Raw genomic sequence first — 23459 nt, forward strand, 5'->3', positions numbered from 1 at the left:
CTACGCGTCGCTTTTTAAATCTATATTTCACTTCATGTCGTGACTGAAAGACGATAGAGCACCTAAGATACGGATTACTACGTGAAAACCTTTTAAAAACTCAGAGGTATACTTTGCTAAGCGACCCCAGAAGATAATGTAGTTTTCTTTATGTGTACATGTGATATAATGTTCCCCATTCAAGTATTAATACTCTATTACAGGACTGTTAGTATTTAGTTATCGTCAGTAAGGCAGAAATGACGTTTGCATGACATGAATAGTTTAAATTTATTGTTCTTTTTTCTTTAACTGCTGCAAAGTTCCAGCTTTTCCACGATGGTAAACAAAAGTAGAGAATTTGAATTTAATCAGAATTATTTTTATGGATAAAAACAACTTTAAAGCCGGCGATTTATTAAATAAAGTCCCCTGCTGCTATCATAGTTAAATGGTTGATCTGATCTGGGCAGGAATAAAAGTGAGAACACCAGACAAAATCTACAAACCACAAAAGGTACTTTTACTACAACCAAAGAAATCAGGTGTGAGAAATAAACTCTATACATATATTCACTCGAGATCCACGTCTGTTTTTGTAGAATGTGACGTCAAAATGTGTTTCCCCGTTGCCGTCGTTGTTCTTTGAGTAGCTGTTCCTCTGCTCCGTGGGCTTCTCTGTGGAAGAGGCAGTGTTCTATGGCAAGAGAAGGTAGAAGTCACGTGTGCATATCATGCTGCACTAATATAGTGCAATGTAGAGCCTGAAACAAAGAGAGGGTGGAGGCAGAGAGGCTGTCGTTTCCATAAACAACTCCATCAGCATCGCACAGATCTGTTTATCCCACAAACAGGCCCGTGTGCCTCTAAATCAAGCAAAAAAAAAAAAGAGAAGAAATGCCTCCCTTTTGTTCGAGACTGGAGAGGAGATTTGAGTCAAAACCCAGTTGCGGATTGAGGAAAAAGGAATCCAAACCTTTTTATGGAGATTTTCCTCTCCCTCCTCCTCTTCCCCGCGGTGACTTTTGGCAACGTACGAACCGTCAGAGCATCCTAAGCCTCCAGCTACTCAGCATTTTTAGGGACAAGCAAGGAAAAGCGTGGGGGAAGAGTTGGAGCTGCAGAGACAGACTCTGCATCCAGACTCCTGTAGCTGAATCTCTTCTTTTTAAGTGGATGTGAAAGAAAGAAATAAAAAAGGCATTTCATTGAACACGGTGGAAGGTCACGAAGGCTCTTACAAAAAGAAAATACTTTTAAAAAGGGTGATTGAATGGAGCTCTACTTGAAATGGATAAACCCCGCCACTGTCTCCGCCGTTAAGAGGATTTTCTGTAATGTCTCCGCTCTGTGACGTGTCCATTCACGCTGCAAACATCCGTGTCCCTCCCTGCGACGGCGTGATGAAGTGGGGTCTCTGTGACCGGCGACGCGCCTCCCGGAGGACTACATGTCCGTGTCCCCGTCGTAGGCCAGAGTCAGAGGTTTTAGTCGGTTGTTCTGTTGCCTCTGTCTCTGAGGTCTCTTTGGCTTTTTGCTGAGTGGAAAAAGATGAAAACGGAGTCAGAGCGACGCTCGAAATAATCCCCCCAATCCCAGAATGAACCGCCACACCGCCTGTAGTAACAGCACCTGAACTAGTGCGTCTACTGCTGATCAGGCTCTCGTACGCTCACTGTTCATGTAGCTCTGAGAGAACATAGTATTTCAAACAATCCACATCTACTTTATTCTCTGGTGTGTTTTCTTTACCATGTTTACCTGAAACGTACAGGATCAGGTGCTTTCTTTCTATCAACAGCCTCATCCTTCAAAAGCACAGTATTGTTAGAAGTGCACAGCTTAGCTGACCGTCAACGTTTGAACCAACTTGACTGTAAAAGAGCTAAAAACTATCGTTCGGTTGTCCAAAAACATCAGCTCCTCTATTGAGCGCATAGAACTGGTTTGTTTTTATGGAAAAGGACACTTGCATTTAGATGTAAAGTCACTAAAATGATATTAGTAAATGTATTTGTATGCAAACTGTCTGTGGGGCTGTGGCTTGTATACAAATGGGCTTCTTGTATCAAAGTAATAAAGTGTTTAATGTATTAAATATATTTTACATCCACCTCTCTAGAGCATAGTTCTAAAAAGGGAAAGTGCTTCTAGAGGCAATTCACTTTTTAATGGCACACTATACTACACTATACTACTATACTATACTATACTATACTATACTACACTACACTATACTATTTCTATCCCTGTATTGCTGTAATTTCTTCTTCCATCTGCACAGCAAATCTACCGTTTGTTGTGTAATGAAGAAACTTTGGACCTGAACTCTTGAGTGTCATGAATATGTATTTCTTTAAGAAGTCACAAAAACTCTCAGTATAGTTTCTGGGAAAAAGATAGTAAAGTCATGGTATATTACGTCCTAACAATATAATTAAAAAGTCACAATATATTACTATTATTCCATAAAGTCATAGCACAGCATGTCGTATAAAACGTTAACTCGTGCTGATATACATTTCGTTGGATAACTTGGTAGTTTATTGTGAAAGTGAGACGGGAAACATATTTTGTTGTGTTTATGCACTTTCATGTCCTTGTTTTCTAAAACTCTGAAGCTGCTGCTCTGGAGAATGAGAGTAAAACTAATATTCACTGTTTGTCTCTTTTGTTAAATCTAATTTGTTCCCATTTTGTATCTGAAGTTTCAGCCCCTTATTGGTGCAGAACGGTCCGATTATGACTTCTAAACATAAAGAATGTGTTCACCAAACGTCTCCCCAAAGAGCACAGAGACGTGTGATCTCCAGACAATCGAAATAATAAAAAATATAAATTCTAGACAAAAGAAATGTCTGAAGTTTTAAAGAGTAAACCAAATGTAAGAAACATTCAGACAAACAGCAACAGTATTGTCTTTCTCTTCCTGATTGGTCTATAATATAACAAAATGTGATGTCATATAAACTATGGCAGCAGCTGATTGGTTTTATAACCAATTACTATTCAACATTTAGTCCATAACATTGTCAGAAGGTGGTTCATAATGCCCTCTGCATTTACCCAGAGCTGAGAGTGACGCACTGATCAACAGTCCAACCTCCAAAAATACCGGTTCACTATCATGCAAACCAAAGTACAACTGCAAAGCGTCACATTTTTAAAAAAATGGATGAATGTTGATCAACAAACTAATAATAATACTAAAGAAATGTAAGAAAGTACACTCTAGGAAGCTGAATACAGAGAATAACATCATTGTTAATGTGTAACGAGGATAATGAGCTCTTGATTTGGCAGGAAGTGAAATGGGAGGAAATGAAGATGAACGCGTCGCCCTACTTCCTCTCACAGCCACAAGGGGGCAGCATGACATCATGCAGGGACATCCAGTCTCTGTTCCCTTCATTCATCCCCGTGTGTCTGCTGCAGTAGACTTAGTAGGTCTCTATACGTACTACTATACTACAGCTTTAACTCATGTATATTACAATTCTATTAACCAATGGAAACTTGGTGTAAACACTGTGTAGTGTACATCTCTGTCTGAATACACGATGTGTACGTTTTCACCGGCTCATTCTCCTCATTCTATGTTCTGCTTCTTTATACTTCCACCTTATTTCAAAGGAAAATATTGTACTTTTTATGATGCAGCACTATACTACTAATTTAACGAGTAGTACACCAAGTAGTACAAGTAGTACACCAACTGGCTCCACATTGAGGAACTACAACATTAAAATGCTCTTAAATGTATTTCTTAGTTTTGATACTGAAGTACGTTTTGCTTCTATGAATGAATTAATGAATGCAAGTTTTGTGTACTATATATATTATCTGTATGTTGCTATGTGTATGTCCATGTTTCTGTGTACTAGCTGTGAAATTATACTCCCTATGGGACAATAAATCTACTTCTTTGGTGTCTTTTTAAAATAACATGTCATTTCTTCTTCACTCAAGTGGAATATCGGAATATTTCTTCCCTCCGCTGGTGTTACCGAGGGATACTATGCTAAGCTAATATGCTAATAGAGTATATTCTGTTTACACCCTCTGGTGAAAGGGACCCACGATTGTTTGTTTCATTGCTCACATGAGACGCATGTTAAGATATAAAGGACCGTGTGTTGTTAGAGATTAGTTATTTGCCAGTTGGATCTTTGAGTTAACACAAAACTATAAAGCACCAGTAAGCTTACACAGCCCCAAAATAAAGAATCAACGACAATATGTGTGAGTTGCTTTGAGCATGAATCAAATAGTTCAGGTCCGAACACGTTAATCAGACGTGGGTCACTTTTATAAACAGAACATACAGCATCTATGAGGCCTACGCGCTCTAAAGATCTACACACACTAAACTAGTTGTTCCTGGGTGGTTTGTCCTCACCTGCACCTTCACTCAGCTAGTCAGGCAGGACATGTGACACCTGAGAGAGCGGTCACGGGGGGAAAAGTCAAGGACTGCAGGTGCTTACACAGGAGGGTGTGTGGACCCTCCACAGCCTCATTAGCTGCTGCCGCTACGGCTTTGAGCCAGCTCTTGGCAATCGGGACAGGTGTAAATCATCTCATGTGCATTTTGGCCCATCAAGACTGCCATCCCGTTGGCGTCAGACTCTTGGGCCTTAAGAGAGCGATACACTTTGGCACAGGAGCTGCTGCTCTCGCACAAGAGGAAGGCATGAAGGAAGCAAAAAGGAAGTAAATAAAAAAGACAAAAGACGGTGATGTGAGGGTGGCTGGAGGACAGGGAGACTCCAAGGTTGAGGGACAAATGTTTTTTTTTGGTTTCACGAATGAGGATAATGATAAATAGGGGAAATTAAACTCGTCAACTCACCAAGCTAGGTATATCATAGACACTATGAATATGAGGAGCACAAAGGCTCCGGCTGCTACACCATACACCCACATCTTCAGCTTCCCATCTGTGGAGGAGGAGGCTCGTCAGTTCGTCTGTTTACACTGACAGCCGTAAAAAGCTGCAACAATTCATTCTGTGAGAGCTTAAAACATGTCGCTGCTGCTGCTTCTTCTTCTTTCTCCCAGGGGGCACTTCATAAAAAATGCAGCACGTCATTTACTGTGTGAATTGTATGAATCAGGTACCATTAAAACACGTCCTGGTTCCTACTGGTACAGTGGAGGAACAACATTAACAACATCTTCTCATGATTGGATTTAAATCCAGAGGTTCATAGGCGGCTCATTTCAAAGCTAAAGTTAAATCAACTGATAGAAATATATATATATAAAACACACAAACGGTAACATATTTTCATGCTAAACTTGCACATTTTTTGAATATTTTAGTCGATTCTCAGTACCGCCAAGAATAACAAGTTCACATTTGCTCCACTTTTACCAGCTGCAACATTACTGCTGCTCACACATTAATGGATCAATGATTATAATCCAATAATGAAATATATATCATTGTGAAACGAGCCTTCAAAGCAGTACTTTTCCTTTAATGCTCATTCTTTTGTACTTGTGAAGTTTTGAATGCAGGAACTGTTGTTACTACGGTTGTCTTTGTTTTCTACCGCTGCGCCTTCATGCAAGTCTTTCATTGGTACCTGGTTCACACGATGACATTAAACTGTAGAAGTTATTAGTATTACCTTATTTTTCATCAGGGAAAAACATATTTCAGATCTTACTGTAATGAAGTACACCAGCAAGAGGTGTGCAGCAGAAACAAGCCAACATTTGGAAGATAACCGATACGAGGGTTACTGTCTGCTCCTGACAGACGTTCACTCAATCTGTTCTGCACTCTCGCGTCCTAAACGCTTCTGTTGCTGTCGCGCACCATCAGTCACGACGCAGCGTGCAGACGCACTTCTCAAATGTTAATGTACCAGCAGGCAAGGTTCATACGTTCATACATCAGAGCCGACCGGAACGGACCGACAACACGTCTGATGCATCTTTAGTTGTCGATGTACGCTAGCATGTTAAACCTGATGTCAACAGGAAGTCTGCCGAACACAAACTGAATGTAAAGTGCATTCTGCTGTCGTCGTGTGAAAACCTCTCGGCTTTATGCCTGAACTTTACCTCGAGGATTACGCCGTGCGCTGCAGGTTGAGAAAATAAAGCTTTTTCCCTTCAGATAAACTTAAACAGACGTAGTGGGCACTTGTTTTTCTTATCGAGTAGTGAAAGTAGGAATATTCTAAAGTCTACAAGTTCCTCAAGTTCCTGACGGGTTCTTGGGGAGTTTTTCTTTATCCAGTGTGACGGCCCAAAGACGGAGGATGTGAACTTAAAAACTTGCACACACATAAAAGGCCTTCAGGTCATGATTGCAAGTGGTAACTTTAGAAATGATGTGTGCTTCTTTACCACCATCTATCTCGGTAAGATGACTATTTGAGTGCAATACAGGTCTGATTTACAGTCGTCATTATCTGGATGCGTTTGATTTTGTGTTTTATTCTCAAACTAACATTTCTCAAAATATAAACGAGCCACGTCGGTATCCTTTTGACTTCTGCTGCATTTGTGACTCTTTTGTTATTTGTTGGTTTTTGTAATGGCGTGGGACGGCTGTGAGATAGGAGCCTCTGAAGAGTACATTACGGCTGAGTTAGTTCCACAAACATGACAGTTACGAGATTAAAGGTTTTCATTTGACAGCAACAAAACACGATTCTTTACGACTGGATGTGTCTCTTGCATTTTTTTTTGTGAGCACTGTGAAGAGAAGTCATTTGGTAAGAACTAGCGTACATCGGGACTAATCGTCAAGTGTGGTCATGTGGTCTGACCTGGTCCGTAAGGCTGCAGGTACCAGGTCCGCCCGGTGCGTCCAGGCTGGATGGTGGATGGCAAGGTGGGGTTAATGGCACGACTGGTCTTCACGTCCCCCTTCTTGTCCCCCGCTGTGGGGATCTCCAGGATCGGGATGGGGGCGCACTGGTCCAGCTGCCCGGTGGACGACAGCACCTCTGTGAAGCCCTCCTCGCACGAGCATATACCGGCCTGCAGGGGGCAGCGCAGAATCATGTTTGGTTAGAGCTGCAGATTGCAGTACCATCACAGGAAGTGATGGGCCACGTCTGCATGGAAGTGAATGAATCCAGAGGGGGTTGGTATGGTCGACTCACCGACCTGACACTCTTTAAGATAAATACATCAGCTTCCAAAAGCATTCAGAGCACGTCTGTGAACTGTATTTATTATACGGAGAGGTGTTTCTGTTATTTACAAAATATTAGAAACACAAAGAGCACCACAAACTACATCCTCCAACGTGCTCATGAACTGAATAGATCATGTATTCACTGCTGCATTAGACTGCATTAGTTTCAGCTGTACCCAATGAACTGGAGTGTATTTGTCCTGCTGGTCCGGGGGATTGAACCGGTGACCTCAGAAGTCCTACGCTGACATCTCATCAGATGATTGTGACCTGCTTACTCTGTGGTTATTAAGTCTGTCTGCTCTACAAACCAATGCAGCTGATACCCGGCCTTTACTGCCAGATCCACAACATACAGGCTATTAGTAAGGACAAACTTTTAGATCCACCAGCTGCCGTAACACCGTTTTCCCTCATTTTGATGCCGCACAGCTGAGTGAAACTGAGAGAAGATGGCGTTTACATCTTCATGCTGCCATCATTTCATTCAAATTCAATTGTGGCAGCAGTGTGTCACGGTGAGCAGAGACCCAGAGAACCTGTGCGTTCATGTTTGCGTCTGTAGCAGCTGCTTTTACGCTGTTTACAATTGTTCTCTACAAGATTATCTTTTCATTCTTCTGATTTACCGTCAGGACAGGTGGTATGAGAGGAAGGAGCCGCTCACCTCGTTGCAGAAGGACTTCAGCATGAGACAGGGAGGCTCACAGGAGCTGTTGTCCACTGAAGGGTTCAGAGGAGGACAACCTCCTGTGGGCGAGAAGATGACAGAATCATTGTGTTTTTAAGGAACACCATCTGTGTGTGTGGTGGTAGATGTGCTGCTCTCAGTACTAGTGTCACCTCAAGTAAGAACATGTACATGTTTCATATTAAAAAGACTACCTCCATACATTTTTTAAATGACAATAACCCACATGCATCTATAAATCGATGTCGTCAGGTGTACGACATGTTCACGTGTAATGCAGAGATGAATGGCTGCAGTCTGCCATCGCCCACCGCCTTCGCTTCTTATAGAAATAAGTCCCTAGTTGTGTTTTTTTAGAACAGTTTGTTATATTTCTGACATATTTTGTCTCAAATTTACCTCCCACATGAAACTGTCGCTCACTGATATAGACTCAACGTCGAGCCGCAGAGCTGCTGTAACACTTCAGATGAATTCAGCTTCGCTGCTAATCGTTCTAAACAGTGTCGAGGAATGTTTGACTGTTTTACATAAACCACGGTGAACTTACAACCTCTCGCCACGCACACACACTGACTGAGAGTATTTTATTTGAGTTTTTAGAGCTGAACCAACAGTTTGCATCTCAAATGTGAATATTTGTGTCCTCAGTGTTTTATGATGAAACTGAGCATCTTCTTCTCAGCTATTTGAATATGTTAATTTGAACTCTAGAAGACTAAGATGGTCATTTTTCACTACTTATGGACCAAACCACTCAATCAGGAGATCAATCAGCAGATTACATCTTTAGTGAAACCTGAAAAGGTGAAATCATCCAGTTATTCCAGAGAATTAAGGCAACCACTCGAGTAAAGTCTATTTGAACCTCATTTCGTGCGGCTACGTTGTTAATCATCTTGAGACGAGCCACAGTTTGGGAACCTTGAATGGCATGTAGGTGAATGTGTGACTTTCTTCTCATCGCTCACGTAATAAGAGTAATGAGTTGAGCCACAATCGCTCCTTTGTAACTCAGCAGCTGCTTACCGGTAACGTTGAGTCCGTCGGAGCGCTGACACCACACCGAGGGCCGAGTGGAGTTGAGGCGACCGCTGCTGAACCATTTGTACTCGTAACATTCGCCCCCTGAGAACGAAATAAAGCAGAATCAATATCTATAGAGACCGTGCAGTGGGAGTCTGCAGTGAAGACCATTAATCATGAGAGTGACGGATTAATAAAGCGGCTGCTAAGTTATGGTTCTATAATAGGCTGCTGTCATATAATATCACTATCAGTGTGTCTTCACAGAAGGGTCCAGTTCAATGTTTTAATCTTCACTAAGAGCTTTTGCTTAATGGCTTTCTATCAATGCTATTATGACTTTATCAATATCTCCATCAGTGCAGTAAATGGCCACATTTCCCTATGGAGGTCTGTGTAACCAATCATCGGTCCGGCCCATTCGGCGAGCGTAAAATTAACAATTTCACCTTGAACAAAGGAACGATCTATTCCCCACCGGCCCGGCTACAGTAGCGCCGCTCTATCCGCAGCTTTCACACCAACATTTGTCTGCAGCTGCGACTTCACCCGTTACATTCTTCACTCTTTTCTTGCCTCGGTACAGGAGAGGCTGTTTATTTCAGTGCTATTGAAACATGTGTCAGAGGAAGAGTCACTCTGAAAGCAGAAATACTGACAAAACAACAACAGCAGGGCATTGAAGCTGAACGCCTCTTTAAGAGAGGAGACGCTGATTCTAAAGCCTTTTCATTGACAAACGATTAATTAAAAACCACGTGGATAAAACAACCATAAATGGGGATATAGGGATGCTATACCAACATGGTTTATTGTGTGTCCGCCACACACATTCATACAGAACCTTCCAGAACCATGAATCCAGAGTCACTAAGGACTAAACAGTCATTGTTATTCAGATGAACTGGTCAGGGACGACACTAAACGTGATGTTTTCACTTTGCAGCCACGCTAGCGCCACCTGCAGGTCAAGACAATTTGTATTGAACACAGTTCCTATTCTCCTCATCTGTCTCCCCCTGAGCTCATCGATCACTCGATCGATCCACGTCCCGTCTCCGTCTATCAAGGTAACCAAACACGTGATGCTTGTTATCCAGCGACAGGAACGACGCCCGCAGCCTAGCTGGCTACATAATATACTGTATAATAAATTCAATTCAATACATTTTGTAAACATACGACATCCTCTGTCCCGGGACCCTCACATTGGAACAGAACACCCCCAAACAAAACCCTTAAATGGGGAGGAAAAAAAAGCAGAAACCGTAGGGAGAGCAACAGAGGATCCCTGTGATACACGATGAACAACATAATAGAATTACAGTCAATGCATATGGTGTAAATGATTAATATAATGAGAGTAGCAAGCAGAATAATGATGGAGAAATGACCACTATTAATAACAGCAGCAGTGGATATAAAAGTATGATAATGCTAATAAAAGCATGTATTATTAATATAGAGTCTAGCTAACTAAACGCCTGCCATGTTCAGCTGCCTCGTCTGCTAGTCTTTTCTTTGGGAAATATCTGAGAAAACTTTTCAAAAATGTTGAAATTACCTTGAACGGACTGAGTTGTGCATGTTCAGTAACAAACCTGCAACAACAACCGTGTACGTGTTGAGGAAGTGGATCAGACGATTGATCGGTTATTAATGTTTTGGGTTTTTCTTTTGTGGCTGCAAAGCGGAATCACTGCTACGATCACTAATAACATCTCACATTTTATTTCATAGACGCTCTCAGTAACTACTAGTGTGTGACAAAGTAAAGTCCGGGTACAGATAACAGGCTTGCTGTCCTCCGCATGTGGCAAAACAAACCGTTCCGACCCGCGGAGCAGAAAGAAGAGAAGAGACAGGAAACATGTGGGAGAGAGACGGGTATCGGATGCAGCAGAGATCTCCACAGACAGGACTCAAAGCGCTTATGTGGTTTGTGCCATAACCATTAGGCTACTGGGGCGCCCACACAAAATTAATTTTTAATGCAACTGTTTGATCTCCCCCCCCCCTTCTCCTTAGCCTCCCTTCCTCCGTCATAGCCCTCCTTCTTCCCCTCGCTCCGCTCTCTCTTCCTTCACTGGTCTTGCTGGGCCACTCCCCCCTCCTCCCCCGAGCCTCCAGGGATCCTGTGAAACCAGGTCAGGCTGGTGAAGACTGCTGTGGGGCTGTGTACAGTAGCCAGGGAGGGAGGAGAGGAAGAGTGAGAGGCAGGGGGGGGCACGGGGGTGGCTGCTCTACAGAATGAGCCGGTGGCTAATGTGTATGCTGCTCTTTGGTGGTGGTGGTAGTGACTCACAGCCCACGCTGCACCTAATGGGTGATTAACCCGCCTGGGGAACCGCACAGATCACAACAGCAAATGAGCACATGGGGGGGGTGTTTCCTCCGTTTGGAGATCTGACTCGAGGAATCCCAACTGGGGGAGCGGCGATTGACCGAGCGTACAGATGGAAGCACAAAGTGATGGCTGTAGTTAGCGCTCTAGTTTCCCCCCCCCGTAGTTTGGCTACCGAGGTGGATCAGTGGTTTGCACCGTCACCTGGCAGGAAGGAAAACCTTCATCTGATTCCAGCCCGCTAATCCCTTCTCCCCACACTCCACATGTTCTCTCTGTGGGTTTCTCTCCTGGTGTTCCAGTTTCCTTTCACAGTCCAAACATGCAGCTTCAGACGGATGGAAGCCTAAACAGCCTGCAGGTATGACCCTGAATGTAAGTGTCTTCCTGTGTTAGCCCTCTGATGCGCTGATGAATTCTCCATCACGTGTCCCCTGCTGCACTTCTCAATGATCATGCGTATTAGGACTACGTGGGCGAAGCAAAATGAATAGATTAATCAAAATATGGGGCCGCTGGCTTGCTTGCGAGCTAATTTGCATGTACGTAAATGAGCTAGCGCGTATTAGAAGTGCTCTCACCTGAGCAGGGCTGAGACTCCCACGCCTGGTCGGGACAGAGCTGCAGGTTTTCTGGCTCCTGGGCCAACACGGCTCGAGAGCGAACCTGAACCGAACAGAAGTCCACGCCGGTCCCCTTGACGCAGATGCTCACACACGAGCTCCAGTCCGACCACTCCATCAGGTAGCATTCACCTGCAAGGGAGAAGAGACGAAGTACGTCGTCGGATGAAATGTAAGACAATAAAACAGCATCTTAAAAGTCTGAAGCCACTTCCTCCAAACTACGGTGAGGTGTGTTACTATGCAGACCATCAACTAGATGTGCAATAACCAAACTGATATATTCATCTTGGTCTTCATAAAGAAATTAAACATCACTTGGACACCTCTGTGACCTGGAGAGAAATTGCTCAGTCTGGCTTTTAGTCATATCACAAATCTTTTAATTTCCTGTAAACCAGGGTGCAACCTCAGGTCCAGCTCCTCCAGAGTTTAGGACTGAACGGTGCTTTTGTCATCAGGGCCCCGATTACTTGGAAAGACCTGCCAGAGGAACTTCAGCTGACGGAGTCGGTACCATCTCAGAATCCACATCGAGATTTAACAGATCAAATGTCTTTTAATTAAATTTAACATTTAAAGGTGTTAAATTCCAGCCCGCCTACGTACCAAAGCACAGAGAAGCTCGGGTTACAACGCACACTGAGGGAAATTGACTTCACCATCACTCCATATAACTATAGAGAAATGATCTGTTAGCTGTTAAATAAATATTCAGAAATTTGAATTTAGCACCTTTAATTTACTTGCATCCTCAGTCTCTCGTTATATCTTCTTGTTATTAATAATTTTCATAGCTTTTAAACTATGCAATAATATCTCAGTGTGGGTGTCCTGGTGAAAATCAGATCTTCAACGTTGGCAGTGCTCAAGCAATACTTTACTATTCATCTGTGGATGAGAATGGATTCATCAGGGTGAGGTGTGCACGTCGTATCACGACGGTTGAGATGAAGAGTTTCAGGAGGAGGAAGATGGAACGTGCGAGATGGGAGGACGGGTTGTTTTTTATCACAGCTGACAAGTGCAGCTCATCAAACAGCAGGAGAAATAGACCACGGGTCAAGGGTGGCAGTGCAATACAGTGTGTGTGTGTGTGTGTGTGTGTGTGTGTGTGCGGATGCAACCTGCCAGAATTCCCAAGCTGTCCCCGGTCCTGCACAAACAGCCCTTGAATTTCCTCCCAAACCGCACCACACTACGTCCGTGCACAGAAAGCGCTCCGTGCTTGTGATTGCCGTTTGATACTTCAGCTCTCCTGCAGTTTGGCAAAAGGGGTTGGACTGACTTGTTATCTAGGGCAGCGTTTCTCAGTGTTTTCCATCTCAGGGACCAGCAGACATCTGATGAGCTTTTTTTTTTTCTCCCAAAATGAGAATTCTGCCAGTGGAAACACATGCCACACACACTCTTTAAGTGTCAAATGAAATGAAACCGCGGTAAAGGAGAACATTTCTGGTCCTCTACATTCTAGAGAGGAGTGAATGATGAAAGATCAATAATGAACCAAAATAGACACGTAGCACTTTTGGAAATGAACTCCACATTTGTATTTTGTCTTTTGGCAGAAGCAAGAAACAATAATTCTCCTTTCGGGGGCCGCTGACACGGAGAATAAGATATTCATATTTCAGCTGCACTGTGTGAAAACACACCCTTTTTTATCACGCTTCGTCAGCGGCCTGATGGACAGAGCTCACCTGTCTGTCTGCTCCACACCGCAAAGCTACAGAAAGCCCAGCAGCTGACAAGCCTCCGTCACAAAACCTGACAACAAGCCATCAGATCCAGAACCTTTGACGTGATAATCCCATCTGTGAGATTCTCTCTCTCTCTTCTTTTTCGGGGAGGGTTGAGGGTCGATATCCTCAGTGCAATGCGGATATTGTGCTGTTTTTGCAGTGAAAGGGCTGAGACATCGACCGTCAATCAACGAGGGGTCAGTAGGCTACGTTGATGCTATCGGACTTATACTTTGTAGAGATGAAGGCTTCAGTGGACACAAAGGTGACAGCTGCTTTGACTTTCCTCAGTCTTTTATTTGAAATAAATGACATTTATAGCAAGGCTGCACCATCTGAGCATCAAAATGATAAATTCAGGCTAAGTACATTATTATTACAATACTGCAGGTTATCACCAATCTGCTAATGTGTGTGGAGGGCAGTAAAGCGTTGGCGGCCTGATGGACAGAGTCCAGCTCACCTGTCTGTCTGCTCCACACTGCAAAGCTACAGAAAACCCAGCAGCTGACAACCTGACAGCAGGTGAACGTGTGAAGGCTGATTTTGCATCGACACCAAATATCATCAACGGATCGGATTAACAGGGAGAGGTCACACTACAATTAATAATACATTAAAATATACTCCGAAGGAATCTGGCCTGGCAGTCGACTAAAAGGAAAGAATATGATACGCTTCTGATTTTAAGATTTCTAATTAATGCTGAAAAAGTTAGAGTAGACTCAAAAAGCCAGAGGGGTCGGTTACTCGCTAACCAGACGGCAATAAAACCTTCGTGGATTTTCCAGTAATGAAATTAAACTATGCATCTGTGTACCGTGTAATATCTCACAGCTTTTGCTTTGCGTTGTCGTGCATCATGTAAATCACAACAGATGTCCAGCTCAGCACAAAGACCGAATCACTCACCTCAGTAAAAAAACAAAACAGTCATCCTGTGCCGGTTGGTCGAGCACCAAACCTGCCAGGTCGGAGGGTCTGTTACCTGCTGGGCTTACCCATGCTGGAAATGTGTGCACACATGGCGCACTAACAAGCGTTGGGTGGAGGCAGCAACCACATGGCACATGGCATCGGTCTTGTGTTCTGGTTTTACACTTCAGCTTAACATCTATGCATGTACAGTTTAGATGGCATGTAACACACAAGGCTTTAAAAAACACGTGTAACACACAAAACTATGTGCAACCTGAAAGCAGAGTGAATAGATAGTTCATCCGTCCGTCGAACTGAAGATATCTCCACATGTTGGAGCAGAGTGATTGTGGTGTTAAGAGGATGCTGTCGTTTTTTTACTCACCAAACACTGTGTGTTGTGTTTACCTCGTGTGTGGAAGCTGGTTCCAGACAGCTCAGGGTAACGTTAGCGGCTCTGTCCAGCTCCTAATTGGATTGGGGAAGTTTACGCTACAGAACCTTTTGCCAACGTTACACAAGATAACGTTACGTTTACGGTTAGCTCTCTTCTTCAAAAGCCTTTCAACTTATAATATTCAAAAGTTTCAATATATTGTTTGAACAGGTAAGTAAACCGGGTTATGTTAGAACAAAATCTGTGATATTTTCCATTTTTCTTGTAATTATTTTGCGATAAATCGAACAAAAGATGTATTTATGCTAAACAAACATTGCAATGCTGCGAGGCATTCTGTTTAAAGCAGGTATTTCTGCACCGTTGCAGTTAAAGATTAGGCTGCTCTAGTGTTGTACTCTTGTAGAATTAGATTTCAGTGGAGGATGCGTAGGATTGCATTTTTATTATTATTAGAAACTTTCTGTTTCAATCCATATTTTAAAGGCTCACAGCTGTATTGACGGGGAAGTCTAACGGCACCGTATCAACATTTACACAACCACTCTTTTTTCGGGTGCTGATGTCATAAAATGTGAGGACAGACATTCAAAGCTTCATTCGAAACCTCAATAGAAGCTTTGAAAATAAAATAAAAAGACCTTCGGTGCAGCGCAGAACGTTAGTTAGAGTTTCAGCAGAAAGAAGCTCCTGTTATTGTAAACTGCATATGAGCCGAGCAACAACCAAAAAAAGGTGCAGGAACAGTAATTAAAGGGGGCGGGGCTTAGTGAACAATCAATTGCCCTTAAATCTTGCCTTTGGTGCAATATGTAAATAACTTGAAATCCCCATTTATGTATGTAAATATGTTGCATGTATATGCTCAACAGAGATGGTTAACACAGACCTGACCTCCGTCGGTCCTCCTGATTCATGTTCTGTTTTTCTTGTGTAGCAAATGGACTCCATCTGCATTTCGTCGTGTTGCATAATGACAATAAATTATCCTTGAATCCTTGAAATGTGCCACATTAACTTCCTTAGAGTGAGCACACCGAGCATGGAGCTGCACCTCGAATCAAAGGAGCTGTGCCTCTCAATCAGCATCTCCATTGAGATGTGAGGGGAATAAATGCATAAAATCTACAATTTATTGTCATTTACAGCACAGCAGATTGGTATTCAGTGAGGCTGTCGCTCAGCTTGCCATCTTGTCTTCTCTATAAGCCTTTAGGGTTTTTGTTATCTCGCCCACACAGATTATTGATTTCAACCCTTTTTTCAGAGTTATTTTATCTGTGTGTGTTTTAATCACTTTCTAAACTGTACAAACGGAATAAATTGAATTGATGGGGCCACAGCTTCCATTTGGATTCGCCTCTCTGGTCTATCTCACAGAAAGAGCAGGTGGTCCAAATAGTTTGTGGCTTCCACATAAAACATAAACTAGTTCCTGACAGCGGAGCCTCTGGTGCTTCAACAAACACAGCGAACAGTGATCGCTGGTGGGAGGCCAGTGAGGGATTATCTTCTGACCACTGCACTACTTTTTTGCAACGATTACTCAACTAATTGATTAGTTGATTGAGAAAAAAAATGATCTGTAACTATTTACATAATGGTTAGATGGGAGAGAATGCGGTTTTCAGCCTCTCAAATATGGATTTTCCTGTTTTCTTCTGTTTTTATATCATATTAAAATCAATATCTTGGGATCTTGGACTGACAAAGACATTTAAAGACATCACCTTGGTTTTTGAGCAACCGAGCCATTTTTAAGACCAAATTCATCAATGAATCTAAAACATATTCTGCAGATTTATCCATGATTAAAATAATCGTTGGTTGCCGCCCCTCTCTTCATGTGAGACTTTTCACTGTGAGATAAAAAATAAATGGCTGTCGATGGTATCTCAGATCCTTCATCGTAAGAACTGTGTACAGACATCCTGTTAACTGGGAGATAAAATGGAGACAACTGGAAGTAAGTAGAGCACAATGGAGGCTTACTACCTTGGCAGGGAAGAGCCGAGCGCTCTCTGAGCTGCTACAGGCAATGAAATACAGACTCACCAGTAAATTAAACTTCCATAAAACAGTGTCTGCCTTAATGTAGTCCATTTATTCTGCCTCCAGGTATGCTCCCACCTCTGGTTTTAAAGGTCATGAGCAGATACTGAGTGCTATCAGTTAGAGATAATAAAATCCACCCTGTAACAAAAGTATTTTTATTGGCTGCTTTGCAATATAAATCAAACTGCATTGACCGTGTTATGCATCGCAAAGTGACTTCTGTGTTCTGCTGGTTGAACCTGAGAGCTGTTTACTACTGTTGGTGTGGGACATTTCTGATTCAATATTTGAAATAAACGCTGAGGAAATGATTGATTTATTTTAGTCACGCTATTATTATTTAAAAAAAAACTTAATTGCAGCCCAATTGCATCAGATTTGAATCACTGAATCCATTTTTGTTTTCGTAGACTGTGTATCTTGGTACAAATCTGATACGATCCAGATCCAAACCTGCAGTATGACAGTGACATGCAGGTTGTGACAGCCTCCCTACTGTGCTAATAACGCTTCCTTTATTACCTGGACAGGGAAGGGTGCAGGCCTCCTTCAGGCTGATGTGCTTGTCTCCGTCGATGGCCAGCTCCAGGCTGCTGCACTGCTCCTCGTCCACCAAGCTGCCTTCTCCGTCGCCGGAGCCGTCCGACACGAAGCAGGACATGTTTCTGTAGCGTATGCCGTGTCCACACACCACGCTCTGATGACAGGACAGGGACACCACAGAAGAAGAAAGAGGATGATGAGTAACCACAGAGACAGAGAGAGAGAGCGAGAGAGAGAGAGCGAGAGAGAGAGAGGAGTTATATGAACCTACAGCTACTTGCTGACAGCTTAATGTTGGTTAATTATAGCTATGGCTACAAATTCAGACCATTAGCCATTTAAATTGATAACTCAAAGTCATATTAATGTGACCATTATTTAGAAAAAGACTACTTTCATGTCCAAATTACAATAAACAGAGTGAAGGATAAATAAATAGTTTGAAACAACATCAAGTGTATAAAACATTAACACCACGTAAAGCTCTTTAAAGCTCGTCAACCCCGATATTACAAGTTCAAAGGCTCTACCGCTTATTGATTTCCATTATCAACTGAAAACTAATCACCATGGATATAGATAATATGATCTTGATTCAGTTTTATTTAGACTTGAGCACAACCAACACCAATGTTTCACTTATTAAGTGATGCAGCGTTATCTCTCTGAACACATTGGAACGTTTTTTACTCCAGATTCTGAAATCAAAGCCAAAATGACTCACTCACGTCGTGGCTTTAGTTTGATTCACTTCGTCGACAAATAGAACGACTGTGGACATAAATCACATCTGAAGGCATCACAATGGTTTGTGTCCACAGCACTGACTGCTGCTTCACATTAACAATTCCCTATTGATTATTGGACACTTGATGGAGCGAATGGAGACGAACAAGTGACCTAAATGAATTATGGCAGTTGACATGTCTCTCTGAAGTCCCATTAAAGTTGCAAAGTTTTGTTTTATGTCATGAAGCGATGCGGCAGGACGCTGTAATAATGTGACCTGGTGGCACACAACTCAAATTGAAGTGTGAAGGCTGCCAGATCTCTTGGTAATGGTATCGGTTTACGGTAATGTATCGGCATTAAAAGTACATTAGATTGATTTTTTACTGTCCATCTCAAAAAATAACTGTATGCGTAGGGATTTGATGGGGTTGCTCATCAATACTAAAGACTCAATTATTCCTCTCCAGGTGTCAAGATTTCCGTCTTTCAAAATCCACTTTTGGCTCAAACTCGCGTGCGTATTGATCTCAGCCGAGCCAGGGAACTGTCAAAGCTGCATTTCTTGTAGCTGACAGAGGTCGATGTGATCATCAATATTTAAAGCCGCTGGATTATGGCATAACGTTCTGATTTATTGATAGTACCTCCACCCGGCACTCGGACCAGTCGCTGTACTGCCAGCGGTAGCAGGGTCGGACGGGGCAGGGCTTCCACTGCTCCGTCTGAGGAGGGCAGGGCCGCCCGTCGCCCTGAGAGGCCTGGACCACCGAGCGCCGCCGCCACATCTTACCTGGAGGACACACACACACACACACACACACACACACACAGGAAGTGACATCATCAGTTTATCCTCAAAGAAAAAAAAGCAAGAAAATAAGCTGTGTGGCAAACAAATGTTTATGATACTTTATCTTTATAAATAATCACCACTTTTATGATTTTTGAAGCGTGGATACAATCGTCAGAAGTAAAAAAGGTAACGTTAAGCTGTAAACAAGCTACAGCACAAAACTAAAGACTAGGTTTTCTTCCTACAATGCTTAGTCGTCTCATTTAGCCGCTTAGTGTTGTACTGACTGACGTATTTTATGTCATAGAACAAAACGTTAACATTTCATTAGCTTGTATTTCAGGCATCTAACAGAAAAACCCATTCAATTAACCCGTCGACTTCAAGACGAGGGGACAGTAGTTGGAAAGAAAAGCTCATTTCTGGGTTTTATGACTCGTTCCTGCAGCTCTCTAAATGCCACAGATTTCTATTACCGTAGTTGCACTGACTACGTATTTGTAAATGGCATTGTTTAATAAAACAATTAGGATTTAGATTAAATTAGGTCCCAGTAAAGCTAGAAAAACCACAACAGGGTCCACTCTGACTAATTCTCTGTCCCAGAATTGAAACCTGCGTCTTGCCTGATAGAAGTTGAATGTTCAGGGATTTTTCTTGTTTTTCTCAGCATTTCTTTTTGAATAATACAATTTCACAGATTGTAAAGTGGTCGTTTTCTGGACGATAAACTAAATGCAGACAGTGTTGGCAGATGTAGTGACCACTGCGGTTTACCACACGACAATCATCCATTCCCTCTGTAAACAGCTCCTTTAAATTAATGTGTCTGTGTGTGTGTGTTGTGTTTTGAAGGCATTAAATTAATGTTGCTGTGCACAACGGCGCTTCACTTAACAAAGCCGGCTTCTCTAAAAAGCTGTCCATACGGCACTTTTTCTCCGTCATCTTGATAGGCTCTTGGTCCACTTGAGTAAAACGGCTTTTGTTCCACATCACTCAGCAAACTCTCTTTAAATCAATCGTGAACATTACGGCGGCTAACACCTCGGAGACCGTTTGATTTAAGTGCAGAATTGAAGCTATGAATTACTTTGGGAAACTCAACACAGAAACCCTGCACACACACACGCACACACGCACACACACACACACGCAATTTAAAATGCAACCTTCCTGTCAAACCGCCCACTCTCAAACCTCAGAACCCTTCATTTGTTGTGTATCCCACTCTCCTTTTTTACATTGCCGAGCCAGCAATCTGCTCACCTCAGAATACACCTTTGCCAACCTACACCGCCTTTCAACACACACACAACACAAATCAGGCTTCCCACACATTCACACAAACCTGTACAACCTCATATCCTATTCAAGAGAACATCCCACACACATATACAAGAAACACATCAAATAGGGTCCCCTCTTGCTCCTTCAGCCTTCCTAAAACTTTTATCTTATTCCTTAAGATTTAGCAACTACTGCTGCAGCGGCTCTTCTTCAAAGCGCTCCCCACAGCCCCGAGGAGCAGGAAGATGTAGTGGGACAGAATCAATTGTGTGAACCGCCGGGAACAACAAGCAGGCAACAGGAGGACACATTTTTCGCCGGTCATTTGGGAAGACTCTTAAATAAACACTTCCTCTCTTCTGCTTTTGTGAGGTTTTTTTTTCTTGGACAAATGCCTCCAGTGGGAGCAGGAAGTGTCTGATATGGGACTTTTTAAGTTATCCAAGCCTGGATGTTTTGCTGAGCATGCATGTTTTTACTCACACACACACCATGCTTCAGCACTTTGGAGAACATTTTTAATGCAATAGGCTCTTACAAACAATCCTGGGACAAACGTAATGTGTGTGAGCATGGCTTTAGAAGCTTCATGTTTGCAGGCTCCTTGAGACCTACACCCTCATGTTCTTTACTTTCAGCTTCCTGCTTCACATTCACTCACGTGTACATTTACAACTTGGGGCTCACGAGTACCAACGTTGTCGTTCTGGTGCAGAGCATCATAAAGTCGACTTTGTTGCATCCTCTGCGTTTGATTCTTCCGATGTTACGAGCAGCCGAGGGACTTTCAACACAAAGTCACACCTGTTCCTCAGATGTACTCTAATGCGCAAAAAATATGTGTGAGAAACATTAAATCTGGTATAATTATGTATTTAAAGATACAGTTACGAGATGAAGTCTGTTCTGAAAACTGTTCCGTCACCAAAGAGTTCAATGCTTCCTGAGCTACATCAGCGCTCACTCAAAGAACACATAGATGAGGATATCGGCTGCATCATCATGAGGTCGGCCTCTCCCCATCGTCACACTACATTAACGATGTAACGGTCACCTACTTGATGACATTGTTTATTCCACCGGAGGTAGACGTGACCCTTGCTGTTGGACATATGCACCGATGAACTCGTTTCTGGTTATGGTGCGTTTAATGGACGTGAGATGTGTCTACCATGAGGCTACTGCAGGTTGTAAACCTGTCAACCTCAGACAAAAGGTTGAACCACCTTTTCCCTTATGTAGCTTTGTAGCAGCGCTGAGGGAGCTGCTTATTCATGACCATTTATGCACACAGACACACACACACACACACACACACACACACACACACACACACACACACACACACACGTTGGTGACGCGATACATAACCCTGCCATCGGTTTCACTCTATTCTACGGACCTACACACCAAGAAACGCGCCAACAAAGGCAGGCGAGATTAGAATGCAACATCGTAAACGTGGATCTACAATAAAAGGAGTCTCTGTCTGCATGTCTGTCCTTTGATCTTCTCGACAGCCGTTCATCCGATCGACTCCGCACTTGTCGGCCGTATAGCCGAGGATCAAAGGAAGTGCAGAGTCGAGTGTGAGGACAGGATATCATAATGAAGCGCTGACTCTAGCATTCCTACGGGATGCGGCTATGTCATGGCAGGCGTACTGCTCAGGACCAAAGGAAGCGTTGTGTCGAGTGGGAAGTTATTTGTACGAGCGGTTCTCCAGAAAGCAGCAACACCGGATCGGCCTGTTCCCAACAGGGCACTGCACTAGTACAAACAACACTGGATTTGTAAAAACTGTTGTTTGTCTCCAACAATACTTCAGAGGGCACCTTTAAGTCTGTTAAGATCATCTCATCCCACACTACCTGACAGTATCAACTCTACACAGGCTGTATCAGCTTCTTCTGACGACATGATTTATTTTACACTGTGTGATGAAAATAAAGACTTCAGACTCAGTGCAGAGAAACGGGACCCATTCTGTGCCATGTTTGGCTGCACAGCATGAGTTTGTAATGACAGGTCGTGAGGTTAAAGAGGCTAACCTCATTTGAGCTGAAACACTGGCTGCAGTTGCAAATTCAAGAAGTTGTGTTTGGCCATTTACCAACAACACAGCGGAGGTGACTAAGCTCAGCCCGGCTAATTCGGCGTGATTCGACTAGCTTTAATGCAAAGACGTTAAGTAAAAAGAGCACCTAAAATACAAGCTCAGGGACAAATGACATGTTATTTACTTTGTTTGCTCTGGCTTCAGCTTGGAGCTTGAGCTGATCTTCTTACCATCTAGTCCGCACGTCTGTGAACAGTCGGACCACGGCGACCACTCCGACATCTGACAGTTGACGGGACACTCGACCACACAGGAGATGTTCATCTGCCACTTCTTCTCCAAATTCAGCTGCAGCACATGTAGGAAGTGAAGAGGTTAATTCATGACGCATCGTCAGACAGTCGGCCGACTCAATCAGTTACAGCCAGACAGCCGCTTGACCTCTCAGCACTACAATTCCCAGAAGCCTTTGTTCTGGCGGGGGACAGACTGTGCTGGGCAGCATCAAGCCAGCGAGATTGGACTATGGAGGCCGCTGGGAAAGGCGCTCTGACACAATGTGTTTTTGTGAATGAGCCAGATGATGAAGTGGGCCAAGGGTTAAATAGCTGTGGGGATGGCTCCGCCGCAGCCCCCCCCGGCTACAAGTACAGGGAGCCGAGACACATTATGGATGAATAAAACGCTCAGCCCGAAGCAACGACAACAATCTCTGCATGGGAATACTCCTGAATATTTCATGTTGCTGTGGGCTAATAGTACTGGAAGGGTACGCTAACATAGTGGAGCAATGAGTGATGTGATTAAGTCATCAAGTAAAATCAGTGTGTCAAATAAAGAACGTAAAAAATTGAACCGGTCGAAAAACACACGAAATAAAAGGAGAAACTTGAGGGATTTTTGCACGTCTCACCTCCTCACAGAATTTGATATCGACGGATTTTCCGTCGCTGCGAACACAGTCGAGCATCCGGGTCTTGATGCCGCTCCCACACACGGCGTTAGGACTCAGCTGACATGTGCTCCAGTCTGAGGAGAAACACAACATATTCACATTTAGGGCTGTTGGCGTTCATTAAACTGGCGATGTGAGTGCATCAGAGTG

At 43.2% G+C, this 23459-nt stretch overlaps 1 protein-coding gene across 1 annotated transcript in view; it reads right to left on the bottom strand.

Annotated features, from left to right (window-relative positions):
• Positions 1 to 1425: 1425 nt before the first annotated feature.
• Positions 1426 to 23459, bottom strand: part of thsd7ab (thrombospondin, type I, domain containing 7Ab) — a gene marked incomplete at both ends in the record, with an annotated part of 124218 nt that continues 102184 nt past the window's right edge. The window contains 10 exons of the mRNA XM_079164169.1: positions 1426 to 1516; positions 4832 to 4919; positions 6768 to 6981; positions 7809 to 7891; positions 8862 to 8960; positions 11784 to 11957; positions 17460 to 17634; positions 18857 to 19002; positions 22585 to 22702; positions 23268 to 23383. Coding sequence (XP_079020295.1) covers positions 1426 to 1516; positions 4832 to 4919; positions 6768 to 6981; positions 7809 to 7891; positions 8862 to 8960; positions 11784 to 11957; positions 17460 to 17634; positions 18857 to 19002; positions 22585 to 22702; positions 23268 to 23383 — 1304 coding nt within the window. The remainder of the gene's footprint in view (positions 1517 to 4831; positions 4920 to 6767; positions 6982 to 7808; positions 7892 to 8861; positions 8961 to 11783; positions 11958 to 17459; positions 17635 to 18856; positions 19003 to 22584; positions 22703 to 23267; positions 23384 to 23459) is intronic.

This window comes from Pholis gunnellus (assembly GCF_910591455.1).
Source record: "Pholis gunnellus genome assembly, chromosome: 8".
Lineage (NCBI taxonomy): Eukaryota > Metazoa > Chordata > Actinopteri > Perciformes > Pholidae > Pholis > Pholis gunnellus.